The sequence below is a fragment of the Triturus cristatus genome, chromosome 2_2 (assembly GCF_964204655.1).
Source record: "Triturus cristatus chromosome 2_2, aTriCri1.1, whole genome shotgun sequence".
NCBI lineage: Eukaryota > Metazoa > Chordata > Amphibia > Caudata > Salamandridae > Triturus > Triturus cristatus.
Window position 1 is genome coordinate 966,039,149 of NC_140582.1, and position 19,658 is coordinate 966,058,806.

The 19,658-nt window shown below is 42.0% G+C and overlaps 1 protein-coding gene across 9 annotated transcripts in view; it reads left to right on the plus strand.

The window, feature by feature from the left end:
- PROM1 (prominin 1) overlaps positions 1–19,658 on the plus strand; it is a 675,175-nt gene that overhangs the window by 388,021 nt on the left and 267,496 nt on the right. For all 9 annotated transcript variants that reach the window (XM_085642390.1, XM_085642389.1, XM_085642385.1 and 6 more), the window contains 2 exons: positions 8,447–8,664; positions 9,225–9,299. In XM_085642390.1, coding sequence (XP_085498516.1) covers positions 8,447–8,664; positions 9,225–9,299 — 293 coding nt within the window. The remainder of the gene's footprint in view (positions 1–8,446; positions 8,665–9,224; positions 9,300–19,658) is intronic.

Consider the following 19,658-nt stretch of genomic DNA (forward strand, 5'->3'; position numbering starts at 1 on the left):
ATCTGGGCCACTCCGCAGCCTCAGGCCAACTTCGCCCTTTAGTCCCCCTGGTGCCGGACCTCTTCTCCTGGGGCCAACCTCGCTCCTACTCCAGTTCGGCAGCCCCAGCCAGCTTGCACCAAGCCGAATCTTTCCCCGGCATCCCACACAGGCCCTGTCTCCGATGTTGCATCTATCCCCAGGCCCGTCAAGCGCGGTTGAGAGGCTCTCCGCAGCCTCCCCACCATCAAGATTACCCACCTAGGGCTGCCAAAGGGCTGTTGTGAGCGGTGGCCACCGGTGCAGGTCCCTTCTCGCCCGCTCCTCCTCTCTCAGGGCTGGCGTCCCGGTGTGGGACCAGGCCGCACACCGTCTCTGCTTCTCCTGTAGACCCGGGTCTCTGATATCGCAGCTTTCCCCAGGGACGGCAAATGCAGTGTGAGGCTCGCCGTTGCGCCTCCGCTGACAGGGCACTCCCAGGGGGCAGCTGAAGTGCCCTCTCCGATGGAGGCCGCCGGCGGGGGTCCCCCTCCTCTGTTATTAGAGACCGGTTTTCAAGGGCGGGCCCAGGCCACTCTCAGACTCCTTTTAAACTGGGACCCACACTGACAACGCCTCCAGAGTCCCAAACGGCATCATGGCAGGGTTACCCCCAATATCCTGTGCCCGTGACCACTTAGTGCTCCAGGATGTCTCAGGATTTCGACAGTGCCAGCGGGAGCCGCACAGAAACGCATCCAGGCAACATGCCTCGCCCACCTACCTGACCAATTGATAAAGGTAAAAAACCTGCTGGACATGAAACATTAGTGCCAATTAGTGCAATACTCTTGTAACAAAAGTTTCACACAAGTTGGTCTCAATATGAAGAAACTCAACACCATATAAATTGGTGATCATTGCAAATTATGAGCACTCCATTTCTAATTTGTGAGATCCTGCACCATTAAAACCGTGTACACTGCACACCTTAAATCCAAACTCAGCTCATATACATGTATAATGGTGTCGCTTCCGCATCTGTTGTTGCTGTATATGTCGTGAAAAAGTGGGCACTCACAAGCGTGACCTAACCCTACCCTTAGGAGTTATAATCAGACCTCATCAATAAGAGGGAGCTGGCACTTCCCTGTAGTCATACCTTCAATCAATCAATCAGGATTTATAAAGCGCGGCTAGTCACCCGAAAGTGTATCCAGGCGCTTGTAGGGCCTGGAGGCTTATTTTTGGAGGTAATTGCAGTAAGATATTTATTAATGTTTGTTTGAAATTAGAAGTACATTCCTTATTTTGCAATTAGTCTTTTATAATTTCCTCGTGATATACTAGAACAGCAAAAAGTATGTTCTCTACAGTACTACTTATTAGGTTCTAGGCTGACTATTGGTATAGTCCTTCCTAAGGTTGGTTATTTAGATTACAGTTGTTGCTAATGTGCCACAAATGGTGCGGCACGTATAATGTAGAAACACCAGTCGCAGCCTACCTGGCTGATTCCTAACCAACATCTACCAGTTTGCCTTGTCCAGGGCTATTCCATTAAGCTTTTGGTGGGTGAGGTGTCTCCTCTTAATATCTTTTCTCACCCAGTAGGATAGATATCGAATTAATCTTGGCACTAATGGTTCCTGGACCATTGCTTCTTGCGGTGAGAGGGGTTTGTGATAAATGGGAGGACATGTGAAGGCCCCTAAAACGTTTCATTCTCTCTCTTTGTGAAAATTAATCAAGATGAATTAGGGCCACCATTTTAGCTCTCGAAGTGGTACACAGGGAGGCATTCAGCCATTAATATCACCAGGGCTCCTAACTGAAGCCACATAGTACCAGACTGCTGCTAAAGCTAAATACGTGCTAATGAAAGTGATCACAGGAAGGAGGTTCAGGTAACCTCAGGGTATACAGCAGCTGCTAATGAAATGTAATCTCCCACCTGGGAACAAGAAAGACAAAAGCAAAAGACAGCGTGCCATGTTTGTTTTGTACTACTTTCTTTCATTAAAATACCGAACAGACCAGGTGCTTGTGCCCAAACGGAAAATGAATAGATGACAGGCTAAGGAGCATTATTCTTGGGGACCAGCATAGGATAATTTATGATTTAGCAAACAGCTTAAGTGTCCCTGAAGTCAGGGTGGCTTCCCCCAGTACACAATGCCATCTGGAATGCTATGAACGACGTTCAAATCATGGAAAGGGATATTACACGTGTCTGGGTTTGTGTAACAATATAAAAAATGATGCACATTTATTGCTTTCCTACTGGGCTGATGGAAAAGGACAGATACATGGAAGTTCCATTGTGGCAGTTTTAAATGACAGATACTCCTTCGTCAGCCATGGAAAATGAAATCACTCAGTTGCCTCCTGGACACTCTTACAAACCTCAAACGGAACAAGGTAGTTCAAAAGCAGTGCATGTATTTCCCATGCTGGCGCGTGCTGACAACCTTTCAGTCATCAGAGCACGTGACATCTCCCGATTGACAATCTATTACATTTACTTTCCCATCTGTGACTGGGGGTGAGTGTCTGAAAAGTTTCTGCACTCCAGTCATCATCTCTTTGTGTTTGCTTTGTTAGCAGGGCATGCCCAGACGTGGGTCCCTTGCTCACTTTGCCACTGGATTCAAGCTAGCCTGGCTGATGAAGGGTGTTACCCAGAAACCGGTCCCAGGATGCTTGTTTCCGGTTCAGGGAAGACCAGGCTTGGCAGTTTGGGCTGGACTGTTCCCATGAGGCACAGGGTCAAGACTGATTTGCAAATAGATGGGTCTGAACTGAGGTGGCGAAGTGAGCTAAAGAACAGTGATTGATTCAACCCAGATCTGTGATTGGGTGTGAGTGTCTGAAAATTTTCAGCGCTCTGTCCATCATCTCCTTGTGTTTGCACTGTTCGCCCTAAGTTAGCAGGGTATGCCCAGACGTGCGTCCCCTTGCTCACTTTGCCACTGGATTCAAGCTAGTCTCGCTGATGAGGGGTGTTACCCCAAAACCGGTCCCAGGGTGCTTGTTTCCGGTTCAAGGAAGACCTGACATGGCAGTTTGGGCTGGACTGTTCCCATGAGGCACAGGGTCAATACTGATTTGCATATTGCTGGGTCTGAACTGAGGTGGCAGAGTGAGCCAAAGAACAATGATGGATTCAATCCAGATCTGTGACAGGGGGCTGAGTGTCTGAAAAGTTTCAGCGCTCCTTCCATCACCTCCTTCTGTTTGCTTTGTTTTCACTACACTTACCTATACAGGACTTCTAGTCAATTATTTATATGGCTGACTACATTTCAATCACATTTGGTAATGGTGGACTGACCGACAAGTCCAACACCACCAGAACCAACTTCTCCAACTGTATTTCCAACGTAGCACACTAGATGGGATCTAACTGCCTGAAACACAACTCCGAAGAGACAGACGTACTGTTCTTAGGGAGCAAGAACTCTCCATAGGACTCCACCTAGCGGCCAGGAGAACTTGGACCCCCACCCAACCCATGTCAGAAATCTACAAGTCATCCTGGAGGACAAGCTCACTATGACAGCTTAAGCCAACACAGTCAGCTCCTCCTGCTTCCACAATCTCTGCAAGATTTTCAAATGGCTTCCCTCAAGCACCAGACACACGTCACACTAGCCCTCATCACAAGCGGAGTATTCGACGCAGCGATTCCCAACCACCTCATATACATACTATAAACCATGCAGAACACCACAGAGACACTCATCCTCAACCTCCCACAACACACACACTTCTCACGACACCTCAGAGAGCTCCACTGGCTCCCCATCTACAAAGGCAATAAATTCAAACTCTTCACACACACATACAAGGCACTTCACCACATTAGACCAGAAAACCTGAATAACCACCTTCACTTTTATCAACCAATCAGATACCTGCGCTCAGCTGCACTCTCAGTCGCACCCCCCCATCCCTGCATCTACAAAAGTCAAATGGGAGGTCAAGCATTCTCTTACATTACACCCCAAATCTTGAAGGATCTCCCTCAATACATCAAGGACTCCTCCTCAGTTCTTAAATTCCACAAGAAGCTGGATACCTGACTCTCCAACCATCAACCAACTCTGTTGGGTTGACACCCTACACCCTAGTCCTATGTCTACTCACATGCTCATGTGCCTGGATACACGTGCCATACAAATCATAGTAACATAAGGCAACATTCCTAGGAAATTATCTGTTTCTTTCACGAACAGAATTTCTATTCTGTTGTCAGGAATGAACTTTATCATTTATATCTTCTTAGAAAGAGAAGTTCATATAAGTTCATATGCCACATATAAGTCTTCACTCACTGACCGAATGACGTGTTAACGTCATTCGGTCAGAGAAGACTTGTATTTTATTTACCATATTTCTTTCATTTTGACAAGGGGGATTTAACCAATCCCCAGATATCATTTAAATGGTTTAGTTCTGTGCTCGCTTCAAAGGAGTGGCTAATTAACATGAAGCAACATGAACTGTGGATTAGGTGACTATGTGAAGTGGCTACTGGTAAAGCTGTTACCCTCTATACAGCTAAATGATTCTACTCAAGTTATCAGGAATTCTTTTTTTTTTCATGTACTCAAGAAACATATGAATGTCTGTGTCTCCAATACCTCTGAGTGTGGAGCCACTTGCACTCTCACAAACACTGACTATTTCTCTATTCTTACCAGCTTTTCAGTATTACCAATTATTGTCACTCTTTCTAAATTGATCCTGGAAATGAAGCTTTCTGTAAATGCGTAGGCATCAATATCTCACCAGTGTAGATAAACAAAAGGCACCATTCATAAAGGGCATGATGTAATGAGCGGAATGTAGCAACTAGGACTACTTTAAGAAGGACCCCTGCAAAATGTGACAGTAGGAGGCCTCTTAGGAACATCCTCTCCAGCAAAATGCCTAGGACTTCAGATTCTCTGCTTTTTCTTCAGCATAGCTTGGCTCTAACCCTGATAAACACCTTGCTCAAGTGAGAGAAATACAAACAGCCTCAACCTGCTAGAATGACTGACTGACTGACCACCCGATAAGATTAAAGCAATGCAAAGAATGAGACAGTGGGACCCTGCACACAGAGCACTAGAGCGCTAACTACTATTGCTAAATAGAACACTCATACTGCACACTAAATTAATTTGATAATCCATCAAGAAACATACTGGCAAGCTAGCATATCCGAATCTCACAGATTCCATCCTCAAAGAGAAACCCAGTGCACAGAACAACTCCCTAGGTGCACAGTTACTGTATGGAAATGTTTTACCTGTTACTGATTTGTCAGAGATTAATGTTTTAGCAAGAAAGTTAGAAGGATTGCTTTGAAAGACAGTCATTGTTCATTCAGTCGTCCATGTTTATTACTTTGAAAATGCTATCACTTGGCAGTTTGAAGACTTAGATAATCGCTTCTAGAACAATGGATGTTGCATGTCTCTGCTCTGCTTGATCATCTGTGTGTGTGGCCACAATCCAGAATGTTATTGTTATAAAGTAGAGGAGACCATCAGTACGCAGCATTGGTTAGATACTTGTGAAAGAATCCCCCGGTCAATATTAGGGCGCTTGTATCGCCTTACCTGATGTCAATGATGGAGCAGATCTGTATGGCAGAATCCTTGTCGCACTGTGCGTGACTCCCACAGCTCAAGCTATGTCTTAGGACATGTAAGACCTCATAACCAACCTGTAGGCTTTAGTACTCTGGAAGAGGCAATCTAACTCCCTGCATCTGACACATACGCTCTCCACAAATACTGTCACCACATTACTGGATTGTCAATGCCAAGTTAATTTTACCATTACAGAAAACGTGTGGAACAAATAACTTCTTTAAGATTTTAGGAACAGATAAAGATGACCAAATTTGATATTTATGCTTTGCACTTTAACATTTTCATTTGCATGATCACCATGACGTTTTTCTCATCCTCGATCACCATTATTCTTTTTTGCTGTATGTGGCTTGAAGTCAAAGTGGAAAGGGCTATCAAAGGTAAAGGATGTGTTGTAATTGTGCGTGTGGTGTGCAGTGCTTAGCTCATTACTTCCCTCGTGCATTTTTAGTTGTTGTTTCTGTTCATTAATGCATGTGCCATATTTTTAATGTCTCCGTACTGTTACTTTTTAATGTGGGGATCGGAATGGACATTTAAAAGAGTTTTTTGAAGGGATTAAACATAACTAAGCATACATTCTAAGCAATGGAATGTGTCAGGTTTCCAGCACATTGTTTTTTTTCCCTTGAAATGTTATGTTCATATTGTGAAGCAATAGACCAGATATTGCACTTACAAAGTTGGTAAACAGTACCACAATGCGTGTACATTGATAATGCAAATGATGCATTAAAATGTTTAGCCAAGCTCAAGATGTACGTTGCAGATTCTCAGACCTAGATAGATCTGGGAAAACTGTGGCGCATGTCTTTGAGGGACGTCTTGACCTACCAAGTACGCCCTTCAGAGACGGCGTACTTTATTGTGCAACTGAGAGCACTTACCAGGGGCTCAGAAGTGAGGTGGACTCAACCGAGTGCAGAGCGAAGGGTACTTTGATTTGCCCATGAAAGAGGGGGTGAGATATTTTCCACGGTCATATCCATCACAGAGAAAATTCCTTCGAGAATTGACAATTATTGATCACAGAGCATGCCTTCTTAAAGATCTCCTTCTGTGCATTCCCTGGCATCTGTTTTTTTTTTTTTACAAGTAATCACTAAGAATAATGTACATATTTGTTTTACAGATTTCCTGCATGTCTCCCGCATGGCCCCTTTGTAGCCCAGAATGTTGCTGATAAAGCAAATTGTGGATAGCCCAATAATGCAGCATCTGATCCTTACTGTAAAAATCCTTGATGGGCAGTGGGATATCCGGCTGTTTTAATTCTGGTTGGCCTGATGGATCATTCAACCATACAGGCCTGAAGTAGCGCTGAGGAAGTACGCAAAATTCACTGATAGGCACAGGAATGTATTCCGTAAATAGTGATTTGCTGCTGTGGAAAAATAATGCTTCGGAGACCTGTGCCACACCATTAAAAGAGAGTCTGAGTCACTTGCTGCAGTTGCCTACTTTGTGCAATTCAAGACTATTAGTAGAATATTTCCCAGACACACATTTCAGTTTCTTGTGTAGTCAGGGTTGGTCTTAAGCAGGAGGCAAAATTTCATTGGATCAACTCAATTAGTCTCTGAGGTAACCAAGAACAGAAGCACAGTTATTTCTACCTCAGGTGTGGGTCCTCTGTTTTCTTCATTACCGCTGTAATGTGAAGAGCTGGGCACCATTTCAGAATTACCTTTATGCTGAAGGTGCCTGTGTTCTTGTTGCCTTACTAAACCCCAAGATAAAAAGAGTTTAAACCAGCGAGGCCATCAAGGAGCATCAACGTGTAGTTTTCCAGCACAAGCCCTTTCACCATGACTGCAGCGATTAGTCTTAAACAGCAGCAACACATGCCACACACTAAGCAGTAGTCCTACCCATCTCCAAGTCCAGGTCTAAATCCTGATGTTATCTCCTTGACATTTTCCCCAAGAATCTGTACACTTGCACCTACTTTAATGATGTGATCCACCTACGAAAGCGGAAGTGCTGCCCGATGACTGTCCCCCACTGCAAACAGCATCCCCAAACCTCCAAGCCAGAGAAGCTTTGCCATTTTCCCTCACCAGCCTGCCTTTCCCAGCAGAATTAATTCCTTCTCTGACCATCGGGCAGCAGAGTCTTGGATAGGATTACCATTGTTTGTAGAAGACACACTTTGAACCCCAGTAAACTTGATGCGAACCATAGATCTCATAAAGAAGTGCAGCAACAGGTAGCAACACAGGTGCCATGCAGGGAGTCAGACTCTCATAACCATTAGAAAGATATGTGTTTCCATTTTTCCTTGCAGCCTTTGAGGTGATGCTGATGAGGGTTTTGTGATGGCATTGAGGTCATTTGGATTTGTTTTCACTTCTGGTGAGTTCTTGACAGGAGCAAGATCCAATAATGCAAATGACCCCAACATGTTCCAATCAGATACCTGGGAAGGGTTTCTTAAAATAAGTGTGCCCTATTCTTCCAATAGAGCTGAAATCCTGGTGCATCACCCGATGCACCCAGTTCCTTCCTCCTTATAAGGACAAGTGCTTAAATAAATGGTCTGAGATGTTAGCACTTGCAATATATTCTACGCTAGTGCCTAAAACCAATGTCTGCCTATTAAAACATGGATTATGACGGTAAATCTACAGTAATAGATTTATCCTATTCTGTCCAATAAGTTCATTATTAATGGTTCCTGCAACAATGTAGCTTGATTGAGGTTGTGCAAAGTTGAACTTTACACAAATGCAATTGACAGTATTTGTCTGAAGGGTCGTGGGAGTAAATAGGTGGGTTAGAAATAGTTTAAAGCATATTTGGATTAAACAGTCCAAGATAAAAACGTATTGTCCCAACAGCAATCAGAGAAACAAAGGAAGCTCTAGAGAACGTCAGCGTCTCGGTGGAGGTGTTGAAGGAGAGGACAGAACGGCTCCAGGCTAATTTAACAGATACAAAAGCCAACATGAGCAACACGCTCGCTGATCCCGCGTGCTCACAGGCGCAGGCCGCCCCAACTTGCAACGCTATCAAAAATTCATTAAATGAATTGAACACCAACGCCAACTTCAGCGGGGTAAGAACATGTTTCTGTGTTCTGTATTGGACGTGTAGTATATTTCATGTGATTTATTGCATTCTTTTGATTTAATGGTGTATGGTGCTAGACCAACGAGGCTTCAGTGAACCTTACAGCATTGCTGCCTACTTTTATTTAACACAGTATTTTTGCTACATATCAATTTATTTTTTCTGTATATCAATTTATTTTTGCTGTATGTGGCTTGAAGTGGAAAGGTCTATCAAAGGTAAAGGGTATGTTGTATTTGTGCATTTGATGTGCAGTGCTTAGCCCATTTTTTCCCCCTGCATGTAAGTACACTACATTTGACATGCTCCACCTTAGCTCTCTACGCTGGTCGACTGATAAATATGATTCAAATCCATCCACGGGAAGCACAGTAATAGCAAATAAAAAAAAAACCGCCACTCTGTACTACATAAAACATGTTATATTGCAGAGTATACACTTTTCTAAAGCTTTGTGACGTATTGGACTGTTATCTATGACAGCATCCTCAATATCTTATTTTTTCCTGAAATGTAACTAAACCCTGATGGTGTTCCTTTTCCTAGTTGCCTGATGTAACGGAACAGCTTGACCGTCTAAATGATATACGGAAAACAGACCTTACAAGCCTGGTTCAAAAGGTAAACATGTTTCTTCTATTGAGAAGACGAGTTGGGCAAATGAATAAGCAAATTGTTTTTGTTACCAGAAGTAAATATTTAATGTCATTAGCTGAAAGCCTGACTTTTTAAAAACTATCTCCATAACTGTGGCAATACATGCTCAGTGCCCCTATTGATTGAAAGAGCGCAGGATTTCTGCTTTATGATCCTCCCCGTGTGTGGTGCTGTGTAAGTGTATTGGTTTAGATTACAGGCCCTAACCACCCCCATGACAAATTCCTGCAAAGATCACAATTAAAAAGAAACACTGCCAGAGCATGCCCATTCAAAACAAAAACATTGTTTATTGAAAATTGTTCATATCTAAAACATAAATAATTTTTTAAGTGGGACACTTAAACACAAAGGGGCCTATTCGCAAACTGGGTTTTATAGTACATTTAGGGCCAGATGCATCAACAATCCAATTTGCGATCTCCTAATTGTGAATTCTTGCGATTCGCAATTAGAAAATTGCAAAATGGAATGCATGAAAGTGTGTTTAACACTTTATGCCAATTCTAGGGGATCGCAAATGACCTACCTCATGAATATTAATGAGGTAGGTCCCAATTTGCGACTCCCTAGGAATCACAAAAATCACGGGGGGTGGTGGCCTGCTGGGGTCAGCAGACCACCATGTCCATGATTACTTTTAAATAAAGCAATCTTTTTTTTTGTAAAGCAGCCCATTTTCCTTAAAGGAAAACCCGATGCTTTACAAAAGAGAAAATTAAAACTATTCCTTTCATTTTCTAAGAGCAGGCAATGGTACGTGGGACCACAGCCTGCTCTTAAAAAGTGCATTTACAGGCATTCACAAAGGGGAAGGGGTCCCTTGAGGACCCCTTCCCTTTTGCGAATTGGTTACCACCTACTTGAACTAGGTGGTAAAATGCAAAAATGCGGTCGCAAAACATTCATGCATACCGATGCGATTCGGTTTTAGGAAGGGACACCCTAAACACGCCTCTTCCTAATAGCGAATCGCAAACCCATTTTGCGATTTGGAAACAGGTGACCGAATCGCATAATAGGACTTGCTGCATCAGAAAGGCATTTTTTTGCGTTCGCAAACGGCCGATTCGGCGAATCATCCGTTTACGAAGGCAAAAATGCTTGATGCATATGGCCCTTTGTAATACTTTTATAGCACTACTGTAGAAATACTAAGTGCTATTCACAGACCTATGAGTTTATATCTCCACTTCCAACTCCTATATTTTATACCTCTTATATTATATCTTATATCTTTTCGAAGGAGAGATCCTCACACTTGTAAGTGATTTAGGGAGGAGTAAGGAGTGATTTAAAGAGGCATAGGGAGGTGTTTAGGAAAGGACATGCACCCACACCAAAAGTGTAAGCCCATTGCTATTCACAAACAGCTCTTCTAAAGTTACTGTGGCCAAAAAAGGACCCAAAACAGTACTTAATTACTCTAACTCATAGCTGGCGGAAGTCCAGCTCACACATGGCCAACCACTAGTACTGGTACAGGCCTAAGGGACTTAAAACTAAAGCCAATTGGAAATAATGTTTAATTAAATTAAAATATTTCAAAAAGTTAAAAATATAAATAAATATAATTTAATGTTAATAATTGCAAAATAAAAATGATTTTTTTATTGCAACACATTTTTATTAAAATATAATTACATTACTTTTAATTAATTCTATACATCGCTTTTAATAATTATTATGGGATAGTAATTGTTTTTTACTTTACGTAGGAATCTATTTTTTAATTTAATTTAAACTTGAGCAAATTGTTCTATTTCATTTCATGTATTTAAGTTAATTAAAGATTTAATTCCAAAAGTTGAATGCTGTAGCAATAGAATTTTCTATTTTGTTCTACACTAAAAATAAATGTATCAAATTAACTTCATTAGTACTTTACATAGAACTGTGTTTACTTTTTTTTTTTTTTACTTTTCCCTTTAATTTACCACATGAGACTTACATGAATAGTGGAGATTTCCCTATGGTAAAGCATAGGGAAACTTAAAAAAGACTTTTAAACCTAATAATAAATGACTAAAGATATTTTTATGTTAAAAATGTATGTAAATTAATTTTATATTCAATTATTTTAAATGTAGAACAAAATAAAAAAGGCTACAGCACTATTAACCTAATCTTGAATTGAGTCTTTAAATGTATTACATTAAATGACAAATAATTTTCTGAAGGCTAAATTAAAAATTAAATCTTGATCAAAAGTAATAAATGTATTTTTACAATGTATTAATAAGGATTTAAAGTGATGTATTGAATTAATTTAAAGTAATTTAATTATTTTATTAAATTAATGTTATATTATTATATAAATGTAAAAAAGGTTGTTAAAATATTTTATAATTGGATTATAAATATGTTTCATTTTGAATTGTGTTTCACATTAAAGTATATGTATTTCTTTTAACTAAATAAAAAAAGTAAATTTATTTTAACAATTTGTCCTATGGGACTTCATTTTATATCCATTTGTAGCTTTATTTTAAGTCCGCACCTCAATTTTTTGAAAGTGAGAATCCAATTTTGCCCTGGTGGTTGAACTGCTTGCCTAAAGCATTGAATCAGATTACTGTCAAAGTCTGTCAGGGGCTTGTGACAGGCACTTAAAAGGCAATTCAGAATAACTAACATCTAGGATGTACTAAAGGTACAGCTAACAGCTTTAATTCTACAGGGGATGTGAGGTAAAGCATTTGACAGCTCCACCCAGCAAAAGTTAAACTCAGTAAGTTTCTCACCCACAATCCCTTTTAGAGATATTGGGCCTGATTTAGATCTTGGCTGATGGGATACTCCGTCACAAGTGTGACCGATTTCCCGTCCGCCGTATTACAAGTGCCATAGGATATAATGCACTTGTAATACGGCAGGGTTGATATCCGTCACGTCTGTGACACAGAATCCCTTCCACCAAGTTCTAAATCAGGCCATTGTCTGCAAACAAATTCCACATGTAGGCCATACATGCAAGAGCAGGGTCTGTGGAGCTGATAACTTTGGTGATGTTCTAAAAAATGATGTAACTTAATGCTGAGACTGGACAGAGAGCTTGTCTGTCGAGTGCTCAACAGAAAAGAAGGGAAAACTTAGGTATAACTTGTCAGAAAGTAAGCAAACATATTATGCCAGAAAAGCAGGAACACACCTATCTGGAATAGGAGGCAGCACACTGGGAACCAAAGCATCAGGGACAAAAAGACAAGGGTAGGGGAAAGAGCAGCTGTTGAAAGTACTAGACATTTAAGAGATATTTTATTTAGTTATTCATTTATTTGTAAAGCACAACTGTTTTCCTGGGGCATCCTGGCACTAGTAATGCACACAAAAACAGGACAGAAAAGAACAGAAAGAACCATCAGGAGAGAAGAACCAACTGAAATAAGGTTGCATTGAAATAATACTAGCTCAAGATACAGGGCAAGGAAACACTGCTGAACGATGCTAGCTGTGGAGCCACAAGTACACTGCAGATTCACAAGAGTAAACAAGGATTCACTGCAAGGCAGTGCTTGTCTTGAAACAGATACACTGCTAAACAGTTCAAGTTCAGGTAAAAAGATAGTGGCCAGTGCCAGAATGAAGCAAACATAGGTGTTAAAAGAAGTCACTATTGATCATATGACTCAGGTGTCATTAAGGTAGCTGTGCCAATGACTCAACCATGCTTGGCCTGTGGGTGGGGGATGCTAATAGATGCATTCTTTGGCAAGAAAAGCATAGGGGCTGCCACAAAACTGGGCATGGATCTGTAATGTAAGTCAAGTTCTGAATGTTTTCCAAGGAGTTAGAAATCAGTATTGGAGCATGCCACAAGGTCATGGGCTTCTGGGACATGTAGGGGCTTATTACGATGTTGGTCGGAGTTGCCTCCGACCGACACTATCTCGGGACGGAGCGACCTCCTGTCGGCGGTCCCTACTGCCTGATTACGATGCATTCAAACTCTGTTCGGTCAGATACTCACATTTCTCTATGGTAGCTTGTGTTACCGCTGTAAACCTGCCATAATACAGGCTCCCACAAAGAAATGTGTGTGTGTGTAAAACCCTGCACCCTCGCCCAACAACCTTAGACCGTAGAGACAAGGGGGCCCGGCTAAGGGCCCCCAACGTCGCTTTCCGACAGCCTTTCCGAACGCCGTCCATGGGGGATTACGGTATGGTTCCGACCGGCCGGAAGACTCCGAGAGCCGGTCGGAGCCACGTTGGAATGACTGGCCGTTTCACGCTCCGACCGCTGACATCGTAATTCGGCGGTCGAACCGCAAACCAACCGTGTCGGTCGGAAAGCCTCTGACCGCAGTCTGAAAGCTTCCGACGAGCGGTCGGAGGCTATCCGACCAACATCATAATGGGCCCCACAGTCTTTCGGAGGAAGAGCATTCTGGCTATTACAATGCCCGCGATGGATTCGAAAATAATGTTAAGTTATGAATATCCTCCAAAAGGCTGGATGACAGTACAGAAAATAGCATTGTGTCAGGGATCTTCCTCAAACACTGAAAAGACCCACAGGTGTGCCTCCTAGTGAGGATCATGAGAACACAAACATTACTGCAAAAACGATATTTTATACCAGTATTTGATAGGAGTGCAATAAATGAAATTCGTTAATATTGGCACAAAACCTTGCTTCCTCAACACATATAATTCAGCCTCTGCAGTGTCTTTTTTATCCCCACAAGCTTTGTTTATCTACTAGTGTTGATAGTCAACACCGATCAAGAAGCAGATGAACTCAGAAGCCTACATTCAATTGCTCCTTACATTGTATACTGGTTGGCCATGGTCAATGTAGTTCTGTCATCAAGAGTTGGCATTTTATACCCAGGTCTCCTCATAATTAGAAGTAACATAAACAAATCTCAGTAGGACGTCTCAGGCTGTGATTTGAAAGAAAAGAGCATATATTCGCTCCTCTGGCTCCAAATGAGCCGAATGTTTAAATTCGAAACAGTGCATATTGTCCAAAGAGCCTTACAGAATCAGCCAGGCTTATTGTTTCTTTTCTCTAAAAATGTATTCTATTTAACCTGTATATCATTATATAACAAATCATGTCCATGATAAGTTGCCAAACTGCAGGGTGAGAAGAATACAGTGTGGGTGAGTGTTGTTGTGCATAAGTGAACAGATTGGTTCTCGTATCTTGTCTAAGGTAGCATCTCTTATACATGTACAATTAAAAAAGAGAGTGAGAACTAGAATGCAGGGATTTTAAGTAGTTTTTTTTGTTTAATGAACTTGTCTCAATAGAGTCCATGCAGAAGTGACTGGACACCAGCACATGCCATGCACTGGATATCAGTAATTGTGGCAGCTCAAATTAATCCCTGGAGTGACAGGCGAGAACTCCAGGCATGCACTATATACAGCAGTCATGGATGATAATTCTAGAGTACATCCAACAACAGCAACGGAGAGCATCATTCTGGCAATCTGCACAGAAGAGACTCAGTCATAATAACTATAGATTTTTTTTCTGCAACTTTTATATTTTGAGATTTAAACAACACATTTCCAGTAAAATAAACACAAAACATCGAGCAATGCACCCTGGGAGAAATGCAGGCAGGTTGCACAAAGATCTTTAAAGTGTTGATCCAGATAGTCCTGCACAAGTAGAATGCACAATGACTCAAATGCATGTAACACAGAGGGCTAAGGACCTCCCATCAAGTGGTGAATGGTAGCTAAATTTCCCACACAGGGAAAGACTGAGCTCCTCCAGGGACATCCACTTGGGGGACCAAAAGGCACATAGGAGAGGGATAAGGGGTTCCAAGGGGGAGGAGGGATGGGGCATAACCGAAAATGGCATACTAGAGTGCCCGCAGGTATGCAGGAGCGGTCCATGCAGGTAAGAGGGATGGAGGGGTAAGAGGGGGTGGTTCGACAGACGATTAGGGAAAATTAATTATTTATTTAATTTTCCCTTGTCGTCCACTTGCGAATCCCCGCCCACCTGGCCCCACCACTCTTACATGCACAGGCCGCTCCTGCAGGTATGTGTACATTGTCAGCTCAAGTATCCCCTTATAACAGGTAGCCAGACTAAGCTCGATGGTGTCCACCCAGGATCTAGGGTACATTGGCCTTATGCATGGACTAAAACAGAGAGTCATGGAAATGCCCTATAGAGTCCCAGCCATGATATAACAGAAAAGCTGCCCACTGAATGAACTGCTTACAACCAGCCAACCTTTGCCTCATCCCAGGAGATACTGGATACAGGATACCATTGCAAATCATCTACAGTATTGATGCAGTGGATGCAGGCTGATGGTCATTCTCATCAAAGATCAGTTCCTCAGCTAATCAATAGACATGAACAGGAGAAATACAGGCATATTCAAAGCCCTGTATCATCTAACCATGGAGAGGGTACCACAAGGCAGCCACTGCTTACATGTCTCCAGGATCCCAAGTTAATGACAAAGCATGTATCAGCTGGTTTGAGTCTTTCTGTTAGTCTCAGATGGACCAATGGTAATCACGGGAGCCAGGTTAAAAACCGTATTTATCAGACCTAAGACACATTACCCAATTTTGACTATAAATCTCACCCGGGCAACATCTGGATGGATTCTTGGTACTGCCTTCAGTTCTGGACAGTCTGATCTCCACAAACTTTGTGTTCTTGAGGTAAGGGCGAACCCTTCCAGATACCACATTGCCCCCGGCAAGCATATGTCAAGCAGGATAATACTTTTAGGAAGGAGCCCCCAGGGTGAAAGAGCCAAGGAGGCAAAAAAAAACTGTAGTTTGCATTGACGAGCTTCTGGATGCTTGAAATATGTTGACTGTGGAACTAAAAGTGCTTTCGAGGAGACAAACTGGACCCGGTACTTTGCACACTGCAGGGCAAGAATTAAAGACAAGGGAGGCTCAGAGTTACAGAGGCTACATAGAGAGGAACAAGAAAGGAAGACACTGTAAAGATTTTATAATGGAAAAGACACCAGGAAAAGAGCAAGATGCGAGGCACATAATTAAGTTTACTACTTGAAACGTTGCAATGAAAACAGCAGGTAGAATTCCTCTTTTTTATAGGGGAAAAACAGAAAGTTAAATGAAGAATCCATGCTGCCATCTTGGATTGGGAGAAGTACCACAGAAATGAATTACATGGTGGCCATCTTTGATCAAGTAAGTCCCAGAATGCCTTGGGACAGGAAGAGGTTGATCCATGATGAAGACGCTGCTTACATCTCTGCAGGCTATTCCCCCATGGAGGGGCGTGACGTGCCCCAACATTGTAATAGGGGGCTGGCCGCCATAAGGTAAATTTTGATTATGGCGGCCTGTTGGCTCTTCCCATAGCCACTGAAGATGCGTCCGCTTGTTTGGGTAAGATTTGGGAAAAGGGGCCAGGCAGGACGCGAGTCGGGGCGGGAGAGATACAGTATGCCCCACTCCTGAACCTCCAGGCTTGGGTGGAAGCGGTTTAAACAAGCACTGTACCAGTACTGGGGCATGGACTCAGGAATCATCCTCTCAAGATCATTCATGGGGTGAATATCCTTTCCAAAGAATCAAAAACTATAGTCTACCCATGAAAATATGAGAGTCAAATATTTCTTGTATTTCAAATTCAAGTTCATTGTTCACAAGAACAGGTATAAGCTTAGTAAAAAGACATTGAAAAGGATCTTCTTAACAAGTTTTAACTGGGAGGAATGGAATACGGGATGAATCTTTCAGTTCAGCGGGCAACTGCATCTTAATGGCAACAGTATTAATGATTTGGGAAATCTTAAAAGGCCCATATACTGAGGGGGGTTGAATTTGTTAAAGGGGAGATGGGACGGCAGAAATTTAAAGGGCAACCAAATCTTATCTTCCACTTTGTAATCGATGGGCATCAGCATATATATATATATTAATTCAGCAAAATTTTCTGTCTAGTCATTAGTAACTCTTAAAGCAGGGTAGTAGCTGCAGGATCCCTGACAGAACCTTGGAGGTCAGAAGGAAAAGCCCTAAAATGGAGACCATAAAGACATTAAAAAGTTTGGATTTTGAGTGCCACTATGAACAGAGTTATTATAGGAATAGTCAGACAGGGGGCTAGAAATACAGAAGCATCTATGGTATTGTTCCTGCACCATATTATGTTTGTAAATCAGTCTGGTGATGCAAATCAGAGGAGAGTGCCACAGTAATCTATAGATATTTACAAAAAGAACTCCAAATACAGGCAATAAACTATGATCCTCAGTCCAAAATAATAACCTGAATAAACAAACAATCTCTTATAAAATAATTTGTCCTAAAGTCTTGGTAGAGGGTAGTCCTTTGAGGGCAATGAAATGGTCCATTTTGGAGAAAGAGTTGACCGTGACCATGATTATCCGATTTCCTTCTGACCAAGGCAAGACTGCAATTAAATCAGTAGAGATAGTGTGCCAAGTTTCAAAGGTTAAACAAAGTTAATGACAGGATGAGAGCCTGTATATAACTGCGTGCTATTCACAAAGGGCCATATGTAGGAAGCCTAATACCAGTCGGTAACGGCCGATTTTCGGTAAATATACCGTTACCGACCGGTATTTAGACTTTTGCTATGTAGGGGGATCATTTCAGGATTCGGTAATTTACCGAATCGGTAAAATTACCGAATCGGTAATTTTACCGATTCGGTAAATACCGAATCCTGAAATGAGATGTAGGGGGAGTGTGTGGGTGTAGTGTGGATTCGTTATTTACCACCAACTTAAAGTTGGTGGTAAATGACGAATGTCTTAGTAAAAGCATTATTTGGCCCTTAGAAGTGTGCAATGTGGCAGACATACATGCCCTTAGGGCATGTATGTGTGCCACATGTGCACACATGCAGGAATCAGGGGTGCAACAGGGTGTCACTGTGACACCCTGCCACCCTTGATTGTGCTCCCCCCATTACCGAATTGGTATTTACCGATTCGGTAATGGTAACTGGCTTCCCATTGATTCCTATGGGCCTCCTGGCCCATAGGAATCAATGGGAAGCCAGTTACCATTACCGAATCGGTAATTACCGATTCTTAATTACCGACCAATTCCGAATCGGTAATTTTTACCGACTGACTACCTACATGGCATTTACCACTTCATAAATACCGAATCGGTAAAATTCGGTATTTATGAAGTGGTAAATGTCAGGCTACCTACATAAGGCCCAAAGTGTCTAAACCGACACTATATATCCTTTAGACAAGTTGTACTTTTATTTCTCAAAGTTACAACTGACTTATTTTTGCATGTGCGTGTCAATATGTACAATATAACATTATTACAATAATGCTTGTCAATAAAGATTAACATATTGAAAATTCACAGTGATTGTTGTTCATTATACTTTCATGAACATGTGAACAATAATATATAACATTAACAGATTTGTAACATCATGTATACAAATGCCCAATGCATTTCGGAACCAGCCGGTTCCTTCGTCAGGGGTCAATCTGAAACAGAAACGAACATGTACGAATAAATGTGTAATAGAAGGCTCAATCATGTTTTTTCTAATGGGAAAACAAGTAGTGTTGTGTTACCTGTGTAATTGTTCTATGAGGTGCACTCTGAGAGAAACAAAGAAACAGGCGTGAAATGGGCGTTATACTGTATGAATTAAAAGAGGGTTCGGTATGTAAAAGGGTGAAATCCCACGCTTACCTGAAGGTATGTAAGCCGCTCTCTGCTTGAGAGAGGAAAAAAGAAAAAAGAAAATGTAGGGCTCTAATCGACTGTATGTCGCCATGCAAGGAATGCATGAAATGTGCCGAATGTAATGCTAAGAGAGCTAAAAGCTGCTATGTCTTACCTCGATGTAGAGAGGTTGATAAAGTTTTGTGGAACGAAAACGAAAAAAGAAGGATAAATGAGCATTAGAAATCGTAGGTAAAAAAATGAGAGAATCGGACTATGGGGCAAAAAGCGCCATAAGTACCTTACCTAAGGATAAGAAAATCGTAGAGAAAACCGCAGTGCACCGCCAAAGTAAAGCGAGTGAAATGCGGCAAAATGTTCGCGCTAAAAAGTGAATAGAAACCCGGAAATGAAACCGGAACGAAAACATGGAAGAAGGACTGATACTGAAGTGGCAACAGATCACGGCCAAAAGGGCGCCATCTTGGAACAGACTATGTTCAGACTATCAAAGGAGTGCTCCCCTTTTTCATAACTTCCAAGTTTCAAAGGTTGCCAGAGACCCATGGTTCGAGAGCGGGAAGTCTTATTTTGAGTACAAACTGGGCAAGAACTAACATAGATCTCTGTGTCAACTTGGATGGAGGGCCACCGGAATAGGAGTTATAAAGTTGATTTAGCCCCT